Source organism: Populus euphratica, unplaced genomic scaffold (assembly GCF_000495115.2).
Source record: "Populus euphratica unplaced genomic scaffold, PopEup_1.0 scaffold48.1, whole genome shotgun sequence".
Taxonomy (NCBI): Eukaryota; Viridiplantae; Streptophyta; class Magnoliopsida; order Malpighiales; family Salicaceae; genus Populus; species Populus euphratica.
The window spans coordinates 1,238,750-1,258,164 of NW_011499879.1; the positions used below are offsets into that span (position 1 = coordinate 1,238,750).

The 19,415-nt window shown below is 32.9% G+C and overlaps 2 protein-coding genes across 5 annotated transcripts in view; both read right to left on the reverse strand.

Annotated features, from left to right (window-relative positions):
* Positions 1–3,765: 3,765 nt before the first annotated feature.
* LOC105129057 (P-loop nucleoside triphosphate hydrolases superfamily protein with CH (Calponin Homology) domain-containing protein) lies at positions 3,766–12,619 on the reverse strand. Of its 4 annotated transcripts, none has more exons than XM_011030980.1 (22): positions 12,412–12,619; positions 11,723–11,844; positions 11,484–11,638; positions 11,267–11,365; positions 10,506–10,737; positions 10,055–10,179; positions 9,869–9,952; positions 9,660–9,734; positions 9,475–9,567; positions 9,343–9,372; positions 8,328–8,669; positions 8,169–8,250; positions 7,931–8,026; positions 7,628–7,807; positions 7,383–7,489; positions 7,111–7,289; positions 6,719–6,883; positions 6,386–6,639; positions 6,095–6,258; positions 5,062–5,642; positions 4,207–4,313; positions 3,766–4,055 (listed from the first exon to the last, which is right to left on the reverse strand). In XM_011030980.1, exons 2-22 carry the CDS (start codon positions 11,796–11,798, stop codon positions 3,985–3,987), a joined length of 3,297 nt encoding a protein of 1,098 aa, XP_011029282.1. In that variant the 5' UTR covers positions 11,799–11,844; positions 12,412–12,619; the 3' UTR covers positions 3,766–3,984. The 4 variants fall into 4 exon arrangements, with proteins under 4 accessions (XP_011029282.1, XP_011029283.1, XP_011029280.1 ...); XM_011030981.1 differs by having other exon boundaries at positions 4,207–4,310; positions 9,660–9,737; XM_011030978.1 differs by having other exon boundaries at positions 9,660–9,737.
* A 2,617-nt stretch (positions 12,620–15,236) lies between these two features.
* The window catches only part of LOC105129059 (E3 ubiquitin-protein ligase CIP8-like), a 7,407-nt gene continuing 3,228 nt past the window's right edge, over positions 15,237–19,415 (reverse strand). The window contains exon 2 of the mRNA XM_011030982.1: positions 15,237–16,156. Within this exon, the coding sequence (XP_011029284.1) occupies positions 15,515–16,156 (642 nt within the window). The 3' untranslated portion in view covers positions 15,237–15,514. The remainder of the gene's footprint in view (positions 16,157–19,415) is intronic.

Sequence of the window (19,415 nt, forward strand, 5' to 3'; positions counted from 1 at the left end):
TTCAGTTCATTTTCCATAACATAATCAAACACTGGAAAGTATTTTCCACTTCATTTTCCATAACACTACCAAACATCGAAAAATACTTTACTTTTCAGGAATTTATTTTATCCGGAATTCACTTTCCTAAGGAATTCTTTTCCCGGAATTTACTTTAAAAAAAAAACAACTTTTCTGCAAATAAAAACAACTTTCCGACAAACAAACAGAGTCATAATCTTCATGTTAATTCTAACTCTAGATAGATAGGTTTTATCCAAGTTTCTGAATAAGCTCAAATCTACTGTCATGTGGTTAGTGCAACCACTATCAATGAGACATGATGAGTCATTTGCCTTTGTTGTGTTACACATCTCCTGTATTGTAGCTATGAATAAAAGATCTTCCTTGACTTCTGAAAAATCGGCTATTTGAGCTTGTTTTACTGTTTCTGCTTTGTTTTTGTAGAATATTTGGATGTGACCAAATTGTTTGTAGTTTCGGCATTGTGTATTTATGAGCCAACACCATATTTTAAGATGATTTGTTTTTTAACAGAATTTTCAAGTAAGAAAATGTTTTTTCTTCTCTTTTCCTCTAGTGAAGATGTTGTTGTTGTTCTGTTGCCAGTTATTAGATTGTTAGCCTCTCCCTTTTTTCCTTTTTTTCTTTTTGATTCTTTTTGTAAAAAGTCTTAGCCCGACTCTTCTCCTTATAAACTGCAACAAGAGCTCCTTCACTTAATCCTTCTTGTCTATAAGCTTGCCTTTGCTCCACAACTTGCATTATATTTATCAGTTCTTGCAGGCTCATTTCAAATAAATCTTTAGAATCTTCTAAAGAGCAAGTTTCATATTCAAATTTTTCTGGTTGACTTACCAGAACTTTCTCTACTATTCTTGAATTTGAAAAATCTTCTCCTAAAAGTCTCATTTGATTCATAAGTTTTGAAATTTGAGAAGAGAAGTATTTGATAGTTTTAGTTTTTTTCATCTTTAAACCTTCAAACTGTTTTCTAAGATTTAAAACATGCATCTTCCTTAACTTCTCATCACCATAAAATTCTGCTTTTAATTTATCCCATGTTTTTTTGGCAGATTTACACACCATGATCCTTATGAAGATGTCTTCATTCACAACATTATGAAGACAGGAAATAACTTTGAATCGCTTTGCCTTTTCTTCATTGCCCATCACTCTCTACTATCTCCTACAAATCAAAAGCTTTGAGATAGGTTTCCATTTTCACAACCTACTCACCATAATTCTACCCTGTGAACAATGGTGTTTTTGCTGGAAAATTTACAAAATTCATTAAAAAAAACTCACTTAATCTCTCATGTTTTCACTCACCAACCTTCAAAGTAGAAAGCTTTGTTTTATCCTCTCTATTATTTTAAGTATTTTTTTAAGTTAGTAAAGACTTTACAAGATATTATTATCATATCTGTAGTGATGTATAAGATAAAGATGAAAGGAAAAAGATAAAAAAAAAAAGTAAGAAAAGAAAAAGGAAAAAAGGAAAACGTGGACATTTTATTAATTGTTTAACCATATAAACAATATAAATACAATAGAATATAAGCTGATCAATGTTCCCTAGCAACATGAGATATGAACATAATCAATCTTAAAGTTAATCAACTAAAATTAGAAAAAAAAAAGTGGTTAAACATAGCTGCTAGCATCTGTAAATTTCAAAGTTAGGAATATAATTCTAAAACAATAATTTAAAAGGCTAGAATTACTTTGAAAAGATTTTGAAAGGCCATGTTAATCACTACAAGCTCACATATATGCCTCAAACTTCTAACAAATTTCCCAAATATGTCATGCTTTTGCATACTATAGTTCGTTCTAGAAAACTTCAGATTTTAAACATATGACAATGTTCAACTCAAAAACCAAAGCAAACTTATTTGTTCTTAGAAGGTAAGACTCATCAAAGATGACTTGAGAACTTAAAATGTTCCACCTTTTTAAGTATTTAAACAGATTGTGAAAAAAGTTATAATGCTTAGATGAAAATATGCAGATCCAAATCAACTATACCAATAGAGGCCCTTCAAACCTTCGTTCTTGCTTATTTCTTGAAGTGCATGAAATATGCTTTCATATGTGCTCATGGATCTAGGAATCTGCAAAATGTTTTTCTTTCAAAAATGTGCAAAAGGTTATGATGATAGCAGGCAGCGCATTTAGAAATATCAAAAGTTTCAAATTACACAGCTAACTGACAAGATCTTTTCACCTCATTCTCGTAAAGTCACCCAAATACACACTCAGGATTTGGAATAAGAAAATCTAGACTACAAAAACTTCTCATCAATTGAAAATCTATTAATATCATGATAATGATTAATATCTGTCTTTTTTTTGTCATAAAGATCTTGAATGATAAAGTTCCTTAAATATCCTTGCAATTAAATTACACAGACAGATTCACGATACATCCACAGAAAGCTATTCTAGAACAGAAATACAAAAAATGTTTTGGTGCATCAGTTCAAATATGAATGGAGACGGGCGTGTGTGTTTCAATGAGCGAGTAAGAGCATGACAAATACGATATTTCTATTACCTAACTTTACGAGTCAAGGATCACATGAGACAAATATATATTTATAGCATGTTGTTTCTCAACATTCCAACGAAAAAGATTTGATACAAATGTTTTTTTAATAAATATATATTCATCAAATGTTTTTCAAAAAACATTTGATGAATAATTAATATAAGATAGGTCTATTAATATTTTCTTTAAATATTTAGTGTCAGATTAGTGTCAACAAATCTATAGTTATCAGCCCCACCAAAAGATAAAATTAGTAAAATGTCTTGAAATATTTTCTTTAAATTCATATTTAGTGTCAGATTAGTGTCAACAAATCTATAGTTATCAGCCCCACCAAAAGATAAAATTAGTAAAATGTCTTGAGAACCACTTGTAACCATAAACTAAAAATAAGCTATAGGTATCCATGACTACAAAATCCACATCCACGCTGTCTCTTTTTTGTCAACCAAAAAGCAGCATCCTACTTTCTCACTCTATGATCTTTCTTTAGAGTATAAATACAAATGATGTTAGACTTGTTTTCATTGTCCACTCTCACCCTTTAGAAGCAAGGCAATCCTCTTTTCATTGGAATCTACACTAAGGACCTTTCAATTTTTTCGTAGCGTAACAGAGAATTCAATGCAAAATCCAAGCCTTTTGGAAAGCCCTTTCACTTGTCAAAAATAGTGCACTTTTGCTCATCACACAAACAGAGGCTTCATATTCTTCTTTGCTCTACAGTAAGGAAAGCCATCGATCATCAAACGTGAAATAAAAAATATATAGATGAAATGCCATGAAGAAAATTGATATGCACCTGTCACAAAATCTTGATCAAATTCCATTCCCAGACCGTATTGAGTTTCCAGCAACCATGTTGGAGCGAACCACATATGGTAAAGGCGCGAATAACAACAAAGCGTAGGATAGTTTTGCCTAAATAAAGCTAAACGCTTTATTAAATTAGTTTTGCTGCCACTCGATCCACAAAGCAAATAAGCGAACGTCCACAGTACAGTACAGTAAAACACCGTCCTTAATCCTTAATTGTTAATGCTAATTAATGTTAAGTGTTATGTAAAACACCATCCTTAATCCTTACTTGTTAGTGCTAATTAATGTTAATTGTATTGTTATTGTTAATTAATATTAATATCTGTTCTTGTAGCCTTCCGACTATTTTTTTTAAAAAAAAAAACAAAAGTGAAAAACAAAGAGTTAGTACCGTCAAATAAAAACGAAAAACAGAACGCGATATAAATAGTGACAAAATGGTAAAACCAACGTGAGTTACCATTTTGCCCATCCTTGAGTATATACAAATACAAACACTTCCACGAGACAAATGGAAGCAACTAGAGGTAACGATAATCATTTTCAGTTAGAGACACCAGCTGCTAAGGTTAGGTGTCAATTCTTCTACCATCTTTAAACTCCCTCTACTTTCAGTGCCATCGTTTCACTGGCTTGGTTGCAGAGAAACCGCTCGCAGGAGGTTTCCTAGATTCTGACATACCTTACAAGGAAAAAACAAGAGGAAGATAGATATGTCAGGGATCATTACAGTATAGGGCATCGATGTACATGAAGCTATAATAGCTAGAAGAACATGTCCTGCATGATAATCATAAGAGGGGATAAATGCTTAAGGCATGAAATATTCGTACTCGATGAAGCCTTGGAGGCAGAGCTCTTAGCCAGAGACAAGCGTGGTAATCTTGTTTGCGCCGGTCTTTGCGAAGGCTTAGGAAGGCCAGATCCAAAAGTCAGTCTGCTGAAAACAGCAAAATTTATCAGGCTAGGGATTCATTTCAACACTGCGGCATATAAATCAGATTAAAATCATTGTCGTCAAGAACTGCAACACAAAAAGACCTTTAAATAAGAAGAAACGACAGAACATAGTAAGTGATACAAAATCTACGAATAAAGAGATGTGACAGTGTTACTATGCACTGGAAAGCCGTATGGCATCATAAAGCAAATGCATTCTTTTTTTCCTTTTTCTTTTTTTATGCTGGAGATACAAATCAATGGTGGCTTCCCATATACAAAATGAGGAAAGAGATGAGGACAATTGACCAGAAACTATCAAACTGAAGAACAAAGAAAAATGCCCATTTCACATGGAGTCTAGAAAATTAAACTGCCAATTCCTTCAGGGAAAAGTTTTAGTTTAACTACAGTAAAAGTGCAGGTATAACAGCACTGAAAATATGCATATGATACAATAGCAGGTCCTGTAAAAATTGAGCAATAACTTCTAAATATAAAATTAGTTTTAGTGCTATTGAAAAAGTTGGGGAAAAGTGAAAAAATTTATGTTGTGTATATCACAACTTTTACACTGGGATTTTACTTTAGTGGTAAAACTGTGAGTGGCAGTCAGAGTGCAGTATTGCAGTAGACTCATGAATTGCTATGAGAAGAAAGTACCAGAAAACATCAGAAAGTAGCTGTCTAAACCCGCAAAAAAAGATTGCAGAACATTCAAATTTATCAAGGAATTGAAGCATACGCACCTCTTGTTCTCAGCCTTTCCAGCTGGTTTTTCAACTGCAGAAGGTTTAGATTCAGGAAAAAGAGTGAACTCTACTGCACTACCCAGAGAGCCTTCAGTTTCAGCCCTTGAAAGACAACCATCAGATATGTCACTTAATCGCTCATCAGAATCTGCATCTCCAAAGCCCAAGAGATCAAGGTCTTCTTTATCATTCTGATCAACACCTGGTCCAACAAACTTAGGCTGAGAGACAAATTCCTTTTTGAGTGATAAGTCATCCATTGACTTTGACTGTGGAAGCAAAGTTTTGAGATCCTTAAAGTCGTCCATTGACTTTACAGAACCAGCTTCAGAGTGTCTTTCACTGTTCCCAGAACAGTTGTCCGTATCAGAAGATGCTTTCTCGAAAAGCCCTGAACCTTTTCCTCCTGATAGCCTATGGTTATGTAGTGCAGTCCCAATTGAATTTCTCCTTGAAGAAGAAGAATCATACCTACGTGAATTCATATCATACTTCACACCATTGCCACTCGCCTGGAGATGCTGCAGCCGCTCAATCTCTTCATCTTTCCTTGAAATTGTCTCTTTGAGCAATCCAACCTGCAAGGTTGACTTGGAATATAGTGAATCAAATGCAATCAAATTATTCATAGCAGATTATAAAAAAAATGAAAAAAGGTAAAAGTCTATTGAATGCTCAAGGAAACTCAAATTCTGTTAAGCAACTAAGCTTTATGACTCGAATAACATTGGCAACAGAACAATAATCTCCTCATTCTCACCCCTATCAACTTCGAATATCTATATCCTAAGAAGGTGAAGAAGCCAATCACTCCATGAGGTCAGGCAAATGTAATGCTAATAAAGGTCAAAGTCAAAGAGACATATGCTGGTCCAGGGACACTGGTTAATGGGGTTTCCCATTCCCTTTTGCATGTGCCTGTTTACATGGCTGAACATTCACCAATCATGGGCTATCTCTATTCCAGGAGACAATTCAAGGTAATCAGGCACAACTTTTACAAGTATTGATAAATGAATAAGTTTTCAACCTGCTCCATGAGTTCTCTAATATTTCTTCCCTCTTTGTTGCTCTTTGCAGCACCTAACTCAACACCTGAAACCCTCTCAGCAAACTTCAAAGTACTTATAGTTTCTGAATAGGAATCTACATCAGGATTAAGCTGCACAAACATAAGGGTCTTCGCTTGACCACCTAGAATGTGGAAAAAAATATAGGGAAGCCATTAGTGCATTTTAATAAGACTTAGAGAATCAAATTTACTTTATCAGACACTATGAGTCATAAATTATGACAAAGCACTTTAGATATAAAATAGCACCTAATGAACTTTGAAGTACTTGAGTTAGTTTGCTATTTCTGTATGGCACATGCTGACTCTTTTGCGCTAAAGAAAATATAACATCCCCGAGTGCAGATAATGATTTATTTATATGTTGTGCTTCCCTCAACCTTTCTCCAGTAGCTTCAGATCGATCCACTCTTTCACTACCAGCAAGGTCAACCAAGTGTAGGTTACCACGTAAAACAGCACCAGTTTCCAAGTCCATGCCATAGACATGAATGGTGAGAACACTGCAAAATAAGAGTTCAGTTAAAACAAAAACAGTTTGTTAAAACCTACTGTGCCAACAATCACCATAAAAGAGACAACCTGTGGGATCTACTACTTCTTTCATTTAGAGCTGTAGCGCCCACTGCACGGTTCATTAACCCAATGCGCATTAATTCCAGCACATCTGCAGTTGATGTAACAGCATGCATGCTGGCATCAGGGACAGCCAAACCATTTGGTTGGGTTGTACTCCAAATCCCAAGTGTGTGCAAGTTAGGAGAAATACAAATATTTTAGCACTAAAATCAAGATTAGTTGGAGCAAACTCTGAACTAACCAACAAGAAATCAACCAGAAAGCAAGAATTTGAGTTCATAAATCAATAAAGAACCAGAAAGGATAACAGGATCAACCCAGTTAATTCTATAGAGATGAAATTGCCAACCATGAAAAATAATAACAAAATTGAAGAGAATGAACATGAAGGATATCTTCTATGAGGACCATCACTTGAGAGTAAATCACGAACTTGCTCATTGTAAATTTCTACCATTTGAACACCAACTTCATATGAAATGGAGCTTTTCCTGTTTTGGGAGATCTGAAAAAGATCATGCAGCGCTCGGTAATTGACCCCCCAATCTTCTTGTGATGTCATATTAGGCCCACTCTAGAGGAAAGACCCGAGCACAAAGTACAATTTGTAAGCAACAGGTTTATAATAATGAAAATGTTTAGGTGAGAAAAAAATAGATTATCATACCATTGTATAGGTCTTTCCTGAGCCTGTTTGACCATATGCAAATATACATACATTGTATCCATCAAGGACAGACCGAATAAGTGGTTGGGTGTCTAAAAATACCTCCTCTGCCAACATATGTTAACAAGAACATAAAGCTAGGAGTCATATACAATCTCTAAAATACAAATATGTGCAACTGAATGCAAGCCTTCCAACAACTTAGGTTTTTGAAAAAAGAAATGAAAGAAAAGGAAAACTCTAACCTTGAGTAGCTGCTGGACCAAAAACCTTGTTTAATTTGAAAAGCCTATGACTGTCTTTTCCTTGTTTTGAAGGATTTGATATAACCAATTCACCATTCTCGCCAATATATTCTACTGTTGTTCGCTTCTTAGATTGTCCAGGAAGGAATGGTCTTATCCGACAATACACTCTAATATTGCCTATGATCAGATATAGATAAGCATAAGCTACAAAGAAAATACACTATAACATTTCCTAAAACAAGTGCAGCAATCAGCACAAGCAACATGAGCATACCAAGCAAAACATATGGAGCAGTGTACCTTTCAAATCCTGAACCTCGTTGTAAAGCCTTCGATTTTCTGCAAGAACTGAATGATAATTTGCAGCAGCATCTGCTAGTCCTTTAAGCTTCACACCTGCTCAAGATTAAAAAAAAAAAAAAAACATGCACAGCATAAGAGAAAGCCCCTCAAATCACAGAACGCACTTGTTGACATCAAAATAATAAACGAAATTGAAAAACAATACTACTAAACTATAGCAGACGGTCAATCCTACCCAAGAAATTAAATTCCTCAGCGTAACTCCTTTTGGCCTTCAAGATCTCATGTTTTACAGAGTCAGCAGCTGCCCTCAATTCCTAACAGTCAAAGCATTATTAATCTACTGACTTACCATCAACAGAAGTTCACTTAAGAACAAGATAGTGAGGCAAACCTTCAAAGCTCTAGATTGATAATCTATAAAGCTTCTATAGGAGCCCTCTTTACTTTTCCATCTCTGTGATTTAGATTCAGAGAATGACTCGAGTTCTTTCACCCTCTTCTTTGATTCTGCTAAGAAGCATTCAAGTTCCTTTAATTTCTTCTCCAATTCAACTTTAGTTTCCTCAGCCTGCACTTGCAATAGCAAGCAATGCTCTTCATGTGTTGTCTTGGCTATCTCTAGTTCATGTTTCAGTGTTGAGTTCTCAATATCACTGTGGATTTTCTCTTGCTTTGTTCTAAGTAGCTCCTGCTCTTCAAGTTTTTTCTTTTCCTCTATTTTAGTTTTCTCAATCTGCAACAAAAAAAATTATGGAAAAAAAGAGAGAGTTACAGAACGAGCATTATAACACAGACAAACACGATTACATCTTTGTGGGTGTTCTTGCTTATCAGTTATGAAAAATGACTATATTAGATGCCTTTCTAATTAATTTTCAAAGCTTACCACCTTCCACTTGCAAAAAGAATCTTTCATCAATAAAGCACATGGATAAACTCCTCAATTATGCAGCATGTAACAGGTACCAATATAAGACAAAAAAGAAGACCATACACAACGAATTAAAGACACTATTGTGCACATCAGCTGCTAATCAAAATACATATACAACTTAATCAAATCATAGTTCCTTCAAACCTGCAAAATCAGGGGCTAAATATTTCAACTTAGGTTGCAGGCAACACCCATCATAAACGGTACCACTACATAATGCAGTAGTTGAGGAATTCAGTAAATCTGCAGTTCTTGGTCGTATGCACTAGGCTATGCAATGTTCAACACCAATGTGAGTTCAATTATTTTCTTTTCTTTTTTTTCCCCTTCTTTGATGTATACATAATTTCAATAACAAAAGATGCATCCTGATTATGTTGCATTTGCCTAAAGGCTAAGAACAGCCTGACATTGGAAACTAGGAATGAACAGAAATAGCACGCTACCAAAATATCGAATAACAAAGTCACACCTTGATTTGTTGTAGTTGTGACAACAAAACCTGCATTTAAATATTAAATAAATAAAAAAAGGATAAATATCAATTATTTGAACGAAATTCAAATAAGATAGGCAAGACAATTAAAAATTTTATTCAAGGTACCCGAATTTCTTCTGTGGTTCCAGCTGCAAGGGTCTCTAAGACTTTTATTCGTGATTGGCACTTTCCCAAGCGAACCTTGTAAAGATTGTTTTGCTACAAGTAGGCAACAAGATGATCATCAATATGCATGAGGAATATACAATATATTACACACGAATGTAATCTAGAAGACAACTCAACATTACATCTTTCAAGTTCACTGCTAGAGTTGAAACCCGTTGTTCAATAACTTGCACAACTTTCTTCACTATATGAGCCATCTGCTATTCAAAACATATAAAGGACATCACTTAGAGACAAAAGAAAGAGAAATCAAGAAATTATTGATCAAACAATATATCAATTGAAACATGCATTAGACATGTAGTGTCTATGCATCATCTGATTGGCATACATGATGGACATGCCCATTCTTTCTTTCAATGCTTTCTTCCAGAATTCTGTTCACTAAGCTGAACAATGTTCGAGTAGAGGTATTCTGCTCAAAGGAATGAAAAAAAATGCATTAGAGCAGCATCGCTCTTGAAGTTAGCTTTCTTAATTGATCATCACACAAACACACAAGATGCCATAAACTTACGTCCAACCCATTTGATTTCATCAATTCCAAAATATTGAAATCTGAAAGATCAGCATAAGACCCTTGCTTTTGTTGGAACATATCAGATAAATTGTGTACAACATCATGCACCAAAGCAGCAGACGCTGAATAGGAAACAACCAGAAGAAAAAGAATAAGAAAATAATACATATAACATTGTATAAATATGCAGTGTGTGTGTGTGTGTGTGTGTGTGTAGGTGGGGCGGTGGTGGTGGGGGAGGGGGGGTGTTAACCAAGATCAGGTTTAGTATTATTCCCTCCATAGCTGCCCCATGCAGGATCACAATAAACCCAATCAAATGCAGAAAGATCTGTTTGGACCTTGCCAAGCAAATCTAATCACGCATGTAATTAGAAAGTTGCAATTTTAATGCATACAAGTACAACTTCTGTTTCATACAATTTTAATGAGATAGAACCATCCATACCGCTTCCATATTTGTTGTCAAAAGAATCTCTTTGCCTCTCTTCTCCATATATGGTAGAGTTTTCACCATATGTCATTGTGTCCACTTGCGAGTTATCAATTCCCTCTGAAAACTCCATCTTTGGTAGATTCCATCTTCTTCTTAGATGCTCACGGATGCTCTCTTTCCCACCATTAAATTCAATGTGTGTTTTAAGGGTCACAAGACACTGCAGAATTGGCTCCATGTATCCCTGCAAAGCATCTCATATTATCTGTTTCAGTAAATTTTTACAAGAGACAAAGACATGAAAGCTAGTAACAGAATATCCAGTTTTTTTATGCCAAATGCAAAGGCAAGTGGTTTTGGGAAATTTCACAATAAGCCCCCAAACCAAATGATGAGCTCATCACCTTAAACCTTATATTTCATATAACTACCAACAAGAGCCAGCCCAGCTAGACATCAAACTCGATCAATGATGAAGCACAATGATATAAAAGGTAAACTTGTCACAACAATGTATCAAAACTAGGTTTAACACTCCCTTCCAAGACCCACTTCACTGAAATCTAACTAGGAGATGACTTATTAATAGACCTAGTGTGTCAACACATGACTATTTTAATTATATTGTCTTTAGAGAACAGATCTAATGTCAAGTCGGTTCCACTTCCTTTGAGTTTGAATCCCAAAATCAAATGAATGATACCTAGCTGAATCAATATTAGACTGAAATTCAAACTACAATCGCTTTTATTACAAAAAAACAATTTGCTTACCTCCTGTATGTCTGCAAGTACAAACCTAGGCAAGGCCAATTCATCCATAGCTGCTAGAAACTTTCGGATATTTTCTGGTCCAGGTTCAGAATTGCCTCTCTAAAAGCCCAAAAAACAAATCCAAATTCCAGATAGAAAAAATCAAAACCAGAAAAAGAAAAATGTACGAGATAAACAGAACCATACAGCAGAAACGTTGATAAGAAAGAAATCCAACCATTTCAACTAAACCAGGACAGAACTTGTTCAAAATACTACACAAGACAGTGCCATCAATCAAGTATGCTCTCAGTTCCTCCTCTGAAGCATCCAGTGGCATATTTAAATGAGGTAGGGCATGGTTTAACCACTCAACCAATGATTGAATATTGACTGCAACCAAATCAAAGTTATCAACTAAGACACATAATCAAGAAAGGATAAAAAAAGCAGCACGGGATTTCGCGCTTTCCTTACCATCATCAGCATGAGCTTCATTAGAGCTGTCATATCCCCCATTTTCGCTCAAGCTGCGTTCTGGCGAAATATCCATATTTCAATGATCTAGAATTATTTGCTTCTACGTATTAATTATGGAACTGCACAAAATAAATGTTCAAAATATTAATTTCCACACCTTAGCAACTCTAATTGTAAAGATTTTATCTACTTTAAACTCAGGTTGAGAAAAATGAGAGAGATTTTGTCACAAAAAGCTAACAACGCCGGATTTAGATTCTTTTCTTTCCCTACACTTTACCAAAAACAAAGAAAAAAGAAAAAAGGAATAAAAAAATCACTCCAAAATCAACTAAACAGTATTATTTAGCTTAATCAAGTTTAATAGCCTATTCTAATGAACCTCAGCCAGAAAAATAGATGCAACGAAAATTCGTTAACTACAATTTACCTCTACATCGTTAGGTACCTTATGAATTCAATAATTTAAAAAAAAAAAAATTGCAAAAACCCTAACAAGAGCAAAAAAAATAATTCTTCATTTCAAACACAGAAATCACAAATGCACTTCCATATATGACCAAAAATACACGAATTCGCCACCAGATCGACATTAGGCCCTAATTAGAAGCAAAAGGAGTGCTACGGTCAAAATGTGAGTAATGAAAGCTCGAACTTGAGAGAGATTGTTAGAGGCGGAAGCGAACATGAGATCGCGAAGAATCAATAGCCATTGCTATCGAAGAAACCGTAAGAGAGAAACCGTCGAGGAAGAAATGTATAGATCGACACCGTTCTGAAAGAAATCGGAACTTATTTCGGTTTTTCCTTTCTTTCTATTGGGGTCTCAAGATCGAGAAAGGAAAACAGCTTTGTTTGCCTATCTTAGCTGGGAAATGGAACGCGTTTTTTCAATTTTGGGTTTTTTTTATTTTTTGAAATAGCTAAAAAAAAAAAATCTGGAAGGTGGGGTCCATGGTGACCCCAGCCCCACTATATTTGGAGTGGAATTCCCGCCTTGTAGCTTTTGTCGTTTCGGTTTTTCTCTCTTAACTTTATTTTATTGGGATTTGAAATTGAAACCATAACAAAGCAAGGTATTGAAAACTGAAACTACGACGTTTTATTGAAAAGCAGACGAATGCTATCAAAATTGCGTTGATATTGGTAGTGTAGAAGGTGTGGTGATGGAAGACTTTTTGTTAGATTTCATGAACGTGCGGGACTGCTGACTTTTACTAACTAACATGATTTGATGTCAAATGCGACTGATTTTGTTTTTTTGGAATAAAATGGGATCCAGTAACTTTCTTTGTTATTTTTTTTATCTAAGTTATAAAATTTAAATAGAATGAACACGATTTAATATTTAATAAAAATAGTAACTAATTCAATTGCTTGTTATCTTTTTTTCACCTAATTCAAATTCTCAAGTTTAAAAATTTAAATATATGTAAAATGAATCATCACATTATTCTTGAAATAGATAAAAAAATTAAATTTAATAAAAAAGATTTATAAATAGCTAGGCTTTGTGACTACACATAACACTATGTTTTTACATAAAACTAGAGTTATTACAGTGTATGCATATGAGCTTATAGTTATATATAAAAAAGAGTGTGTTGATATAATTGCATCGTTATAGCAACATCATCAAGCATTTGCATTTAATTACAAGATTTTTAAAATCTTGAGAGAGCTAGAGTCCACTCAATAAGGATATTGGTTATCTTTCTTTGTTTTGGAGTTTTGTTAGATATAGAAAATGTTATTGGTGAAAGGTGTTAAACAACAATAAATTGATTTTTTTTATTTTCCAATCCATATATGACTAATGAGATCATTAAAAAAAATCCTTAAATCAAAATTAGCCTTTTATGGTCTACTGTGAGACCAGGCAAAAAATTATAAACGAGATTAAACTTGTACTCGAGAGTTCTTAAAAAAGTGTGTTCTTATTGGACCGAGAGACTCTATCATGTATATACAAAAAAAAAAATGAGAGTGCATCGTATATGTACTGTGATGTGGTTGGCTCTATATAACTTTGAAAAGTCCGTGTACTTTAAAAATTTATATAGGTAAAGACTTTGTGACTCTCTATTGTAGAGAGTTTGTGTCTCCAAAGTTTATCTTCCTTTATTTATAAGATCAAATGTATTTAAACACCTAGCTTGGATATTTCTTCATAAATGAGAATTTATGAAAAATTGTGTCATTGGCCAGATAAGTGGTTTATCAGTTAGTGTGATGATGTTTCATGAGTTTTGTGCTCAGTATGTAAATGTAGTAAAAGTTAATGTGCCACATCTTTGTGGCATAATATATTTATTTTTATTGGTGTTAATGTAAGTTGATAGATATAACAGTAATATAATTATTGATGCTAGAAAACAATATTTATCTATAAAAAGCTTATGCATACAAGACAATAAAAATTACATGGCTAAATGTTATAATTGTTAGTACCTTAGAAAATAAATGTATAAATATGAAAGGAAAAGGCATGAACCAAAAAAATCATGAAAAAAAAAGAAATAAAATTAGATTAGTCATTCGATCAAGCTCAAACAACTACATTTGGTTATCTAAAATGGTTGACAAGGGTGACTAGTTGCCTGAACCTAGCCTAAAAAACTTTTTTATATATAAATTTTACAATTATTAAGCATAACTTGTCATAACAATATATAAGAATTGCTTTTTTAATTTTTAAGCAATCAAGATTACATCCAATTATTTCATTGACATTGCTAAAGTCATAAAATTTTCTAATTATGGAATGATTCAACTTTAATAAATGGCTTCATAAGCATTATTTATTTTTCTATTTTTTTAATTAATAGGGGTATCTAAGTTAGTTTATGTGTATCTTAACTACTCTAAGATTTATGAGACTTGAATTGGTGATCTCTAAATAACAAATTTAAAACTTGACTAATTGAGTTACACCCCTCAAGATTGGGATTTCTTGATATTTATATTCTATTTATTTTGTATTAGATAAGAGATTTAAATATTCATAAACTACCAATTAGATTTAGTATTTATATAGATATATTTATTATTATTATTATTATTATTATTATTATTATTATTATATATGCATGCATGGATGCAAGCATGTATTTTATGTTAATATTAAGATATGTATATATAATATTATATTAAAAAAATCTAAATTTTCTATAAATATATTTATATAATATATTTGTATAAATATATAAATTATTCAGGATGAGTCATTATTGATCGGATTCGGATTAAATTAACGCCCCTACTTTTGTTTGCTATAGCTTACATAAATTTTGAAGACAAATTTGGATAAATATTTCATCGGGAAATTAGCACTGCAACGAAATCGACTTCTAGTCTTGATTGATTCTGCATGCTTAGTTGTCACTACACACAGGCCAACATGGCATGATGCTTCCTTGCAACGAAAATTAACTCAAAACTTGCTGGCTTCTGGTTACAAATAGGCCCCGGAAAAAAAATGGAAAAAGAAGTAGATCTTGCATTGAAACAAACCATAAACTGATCAGCATGCTTCGTCTAAAAGATAACTTTTCCAGGATTTTGGTCAAGGAAAGCTGGAAAATAAATGCCTACATGCATGTTGACAAACAGGATTGTACCATCAAACAAAGGAAAACCAGTGGACCTGCATTCTTACAGTCCCTGGCTTCTGAGGACAAAGTAATAGTGCTCCTACTCCCTAAACGAAGAAAAAGGATAAAAGTACGGAAGATAACAAAATCAAAGAATTTCAAGAAATGTTCAAGAACCAATTTGAAACCAAATCAATCAAGACTCTGTAGGCATCTGGTAGCGACAAACAGGGCATGTATTGCTATTCATTAACCACTCAACAATGCACTTCCCATGGTAGATATGAAAGCATGGCATGCGTTTGGCTTCGGACCCCGTTGAGATCGTTTCTAAGCAGACGGGACACTCCAAATTTGATGATCCCCTATCAATCTTCACCTCCTCCAAGTTTTCAATGGATTCTTTACTCGCGGACTGCACCTTTGAACCCTCATTATCACTAAATGTTTCCGCTAACCTCAAAGATGGATCTTCAAGATAAAAACCAGCAGAATAAAGAGTGAAAGTATACGGCTGAGGAAGAGGCGAAACTTCACCCAGGGCAAGTTCTGTCCGCAGCTGCATTGAAAGATCATTAGCATCAAGAACATGACTAGTGTATGATTCTGAAGAAACAGAAGACATGTTATCCTCAAAACCCATATCTTCCTGACCATCAGTGCTATCATCTTCAAAATCAGAATAGTCATCTTCACTCAAATCATCCAGTACATACGTGGACACTTCGAATTCCAAGAGTATGCGCGCTGATTCATCAAAAGGGATCAATCTTGAATTATCTTGATCCCATCCATTGTTGTTTTCGAGGCTACTTATAAAGGGTATTTCAGTAGACATCTTCAAAATAAGAGAGAATAAAACCCAAAGGAAAAACTGTGAGCAAGAAGCGGAGGACAGGATCAAGAAAAAGAAAGGGAAGAGGATGTACTTAGCAAAGAAGGTGAAAAGAGACAAAAATGCATCCACTGTATACTTTTTCTCCGTTTGGACAAACCTCAAATATACCCCTAACTTTTGGGATATAATAAAGTTTACTCCCAAAATAATTTTTGTATCAATTTTGTCCCCTGAGTATTTGGATATCTCAATAGGGTCCTTTATTATAATTCTAAATATAAAACGTTAAATTTTCTACAAAATGATAGTGTTTCTTAAAGAGAAAGTACCTTTTGAATTGGATCCGTGATCAAATATGGATGGAAAAACTTAATTGCGAATTTTTTAAACTAGAGAGATAAAATTGATAAAAAAAAAATGTATTTAGAGGAAAATTGAGCATACTTAGGATTAAGGTTCATCCTTTTATTACAACTAAGGAACTAAACATTAAAAGAAAACTAAATTTTCTCGCCCTGTGGATTTGAAGGGTTTCTCTAGATTTTTAACTTCATTGAAATCTAATTCAATGAACTATGGTTTAATTAGTAGTGGAAATATACAATTAAAAGAAAGAGGAAGAAATGCAAGACAAGAGAAAAATGCATCTTGCCGGGAAAAGTCGATAAAGACTTAGGATAGTTTTGAATTTGGGTTACTTTTCATTTTTTAAATGATTAAATGTTGATTTAAGAATTAAAATAAATTTATTGAGGTGTTTATTATGTTTATCATATGTTTTCAAATGAAAAGGGATTGGAATGTATTTTTTATTATGTTTATCATATTTAGACAATGATTTTTTAGCCACTAAAATGGATGACGGTGAGCTGAAAGCCAACCAATAGACGATAAGTCCTTTGTCGTAGTAAATGACGTGTCATTTGATAGACATACTTGAGTATATGACCCAAGTTATATGTTTGACAAATTTTATTTAAGTTGACTAAAATTAATATAAAATATCATTGTCTAGGTATTTTTTTAAAAAATATTAAAGTGGTGTCGCCTTAAATTTATTTATTTATAAGTTAAACCAAGTTTTTGCTAATTTGACAATGTCATGCTTGGACTCACTTAATCAACTAGGTTACATAAGATCAACTTCCATTCAGTTTAATTTAAATTCTAGGATAACCAAGGGTCCAACCCAACAAGTCTTCAATATTATTCTATTGAAGCAAGCACATTTTTTACCAACCCTCCACGATGTTTTTTTCCCTTAAATTTTATTCAATTAGTTTTACACATATATATTTTTTTATTATCATATAATTAAATAAAAAATTAATTCAAATAAATAAGGTTAGTAGATAACCAAGTTAATAACCCAAGTCGTGGTAGTGGCGATTTAGCATTGGTTAACCCGAGTCAATTCAAAACATCATCGATTCAATATTTAAAAAATGCTAAAATGATATTTTTTTCATTTTTTTTTTGTCAAACTAGGTTTTAAGTTTGGTTTTCATTTTATTTTTTTTGTCAAACTAGGTTTTAAGTTTGTTGACCAAGTCACATTTGGATCTTATTAGTCGATCAAGTCATAAAATATCAACTTATACTAAGTTTAATTTGAAAATTATGCCAAGCAAACAACTAGCATAGAATGTCTCCGGATTGACCTAACCAACATAACTACGTTAAATAATGGTTTTAAAAAACATTTTCCAAGACAATGCATCGTGATATCTTATTCTTACATATATTTTTTAATACATTTGCAGTGGAATTATTATAACATTATTTTTTGTTTAATTTAAACTATGATTATGGAAAAATATTTATAAAAAAATATATAAGAAGGGACACCTTTCTTATTTTGATTTTAGATTGTTCAAATGTTTTTTTATATTTGTTCTTGTTGTTTTTTATTTTTATTCAATAAAAAAATTATACAAACATATTTTTTTATAGGATATAACTTATTAATTTTGTTAAAAAAGTACTCTCATCTAATTAATTGAAAAAAAATGAACAACTCTTTAACTATCTAATGAAACATCTTACATTTTCAACCTAGGTATAAAATTCTCTTTAAGTACCTAATATACAAGTTATTTTTTAACAACAATCCCCTAGTTAATTTGTGATATTAAGCAGTATCATGTTTCATGTATAAAAGAGTGTATTTTTAGATTTAAACATCATTTTAGTGTGAGTATTTCAAAACTTCAAAGAAATCATGATTGCAAAAAAACTTAAATCAAGATTTTATTCAATAGATTGGAAACACTACACATATGATCCAATTAATCCAAATCAGGAGTTCATCATTATTTCAGCACCAATATGGCATTGTGCTGCTTTTCTGAATTCATGAACATTTATAGAGTTTTTCAATTTTTTGTTGAAACCACACCACTTTTTATGTTCATATAGGTGAAATTTCCATCTTATATTGAGATTTCATTAAAAGTGTCAATCACTCATCCTTCCATTTATTTGGAATGCTAATTTTATAAATATCGATTTCATACACAAATTAATATATAATTAGTGCTTAAAAGTGTATTTTTATCAAGGTATTATATCATCATTTTGCACTTGAAGTATCGATAACTCCTTAACTAAAACATGTTTTATAATAACATATCTAATAACATAAAATATCTTTAATTTATGGTAAATGTCCATTTTAAACGCAAGCCTATCACATAAATGAAAGGATTGATTGATAAGTTTACGAACTGAAATTGAAATGACAAAAAGATGGTCAAACTTAAAAAAGAGATGCTGATACAGTTCAAACCAGAATATTATTCAGTAATGGGGTCATTATTGTTCAGTAATGGGGTCATATCTGGAGCTGTAGATCTCGGATTTATGTCTACTTAATATGGATGGAAAGGTAAGACATAGGCCTATAACTTTCATGGGAGCCAAGATTTAAAAAAGCCATTTTCAAGTCCAAATTATAGCAACAACGAAGAAGTCTAAATTTGTCCTGCAATCTAAATATTGTTCAGTGTTTGGCCCATATCTGCAGTTCTAAAAGTCCAAATGACCTCCATTTTTTTTACTGGAAAGCTGAGATAATTTCCTACAACTTTTATATTCCAAGTAGTTTCAATTTCGATGTTATCAATAATGTTTTGGACAGACAAAACAAGATAAGGATTGTCACCGAGTCAAGAGTTGGCCACCCACTCATTAAGTAGTCATCAAATCAATAGTTTCCAATTTTAGCCTATAAAAGGAGGTATTTGCCATGCATTTAGAC

Excerpts from the sequence above, each read along its gene's own strand:
- LOC105129057 (XM_011030978.1), bottom strand. The coding sequence starts at position 11,798 with ATGGATATTTCGCCAGAACGCAGCTTGAGCGAAAATGGGGGATATGAC. Across the intron at positions 10,738-11,266 it reads TACTTGCAGACATACAGGAG|GGATACATGGAGCCAATTCT; the intron begins GTAAGCAAATTG and ends GATGCTTTGCAG. Across the intron at positions 8,251-8,327 it reads ATCAATCTAGAGCTTTGAAG|GAATTGAGGGCAGCTGCTGA; the intron begins GTTTGCCTCACT and ends TTTGACTGTTAG.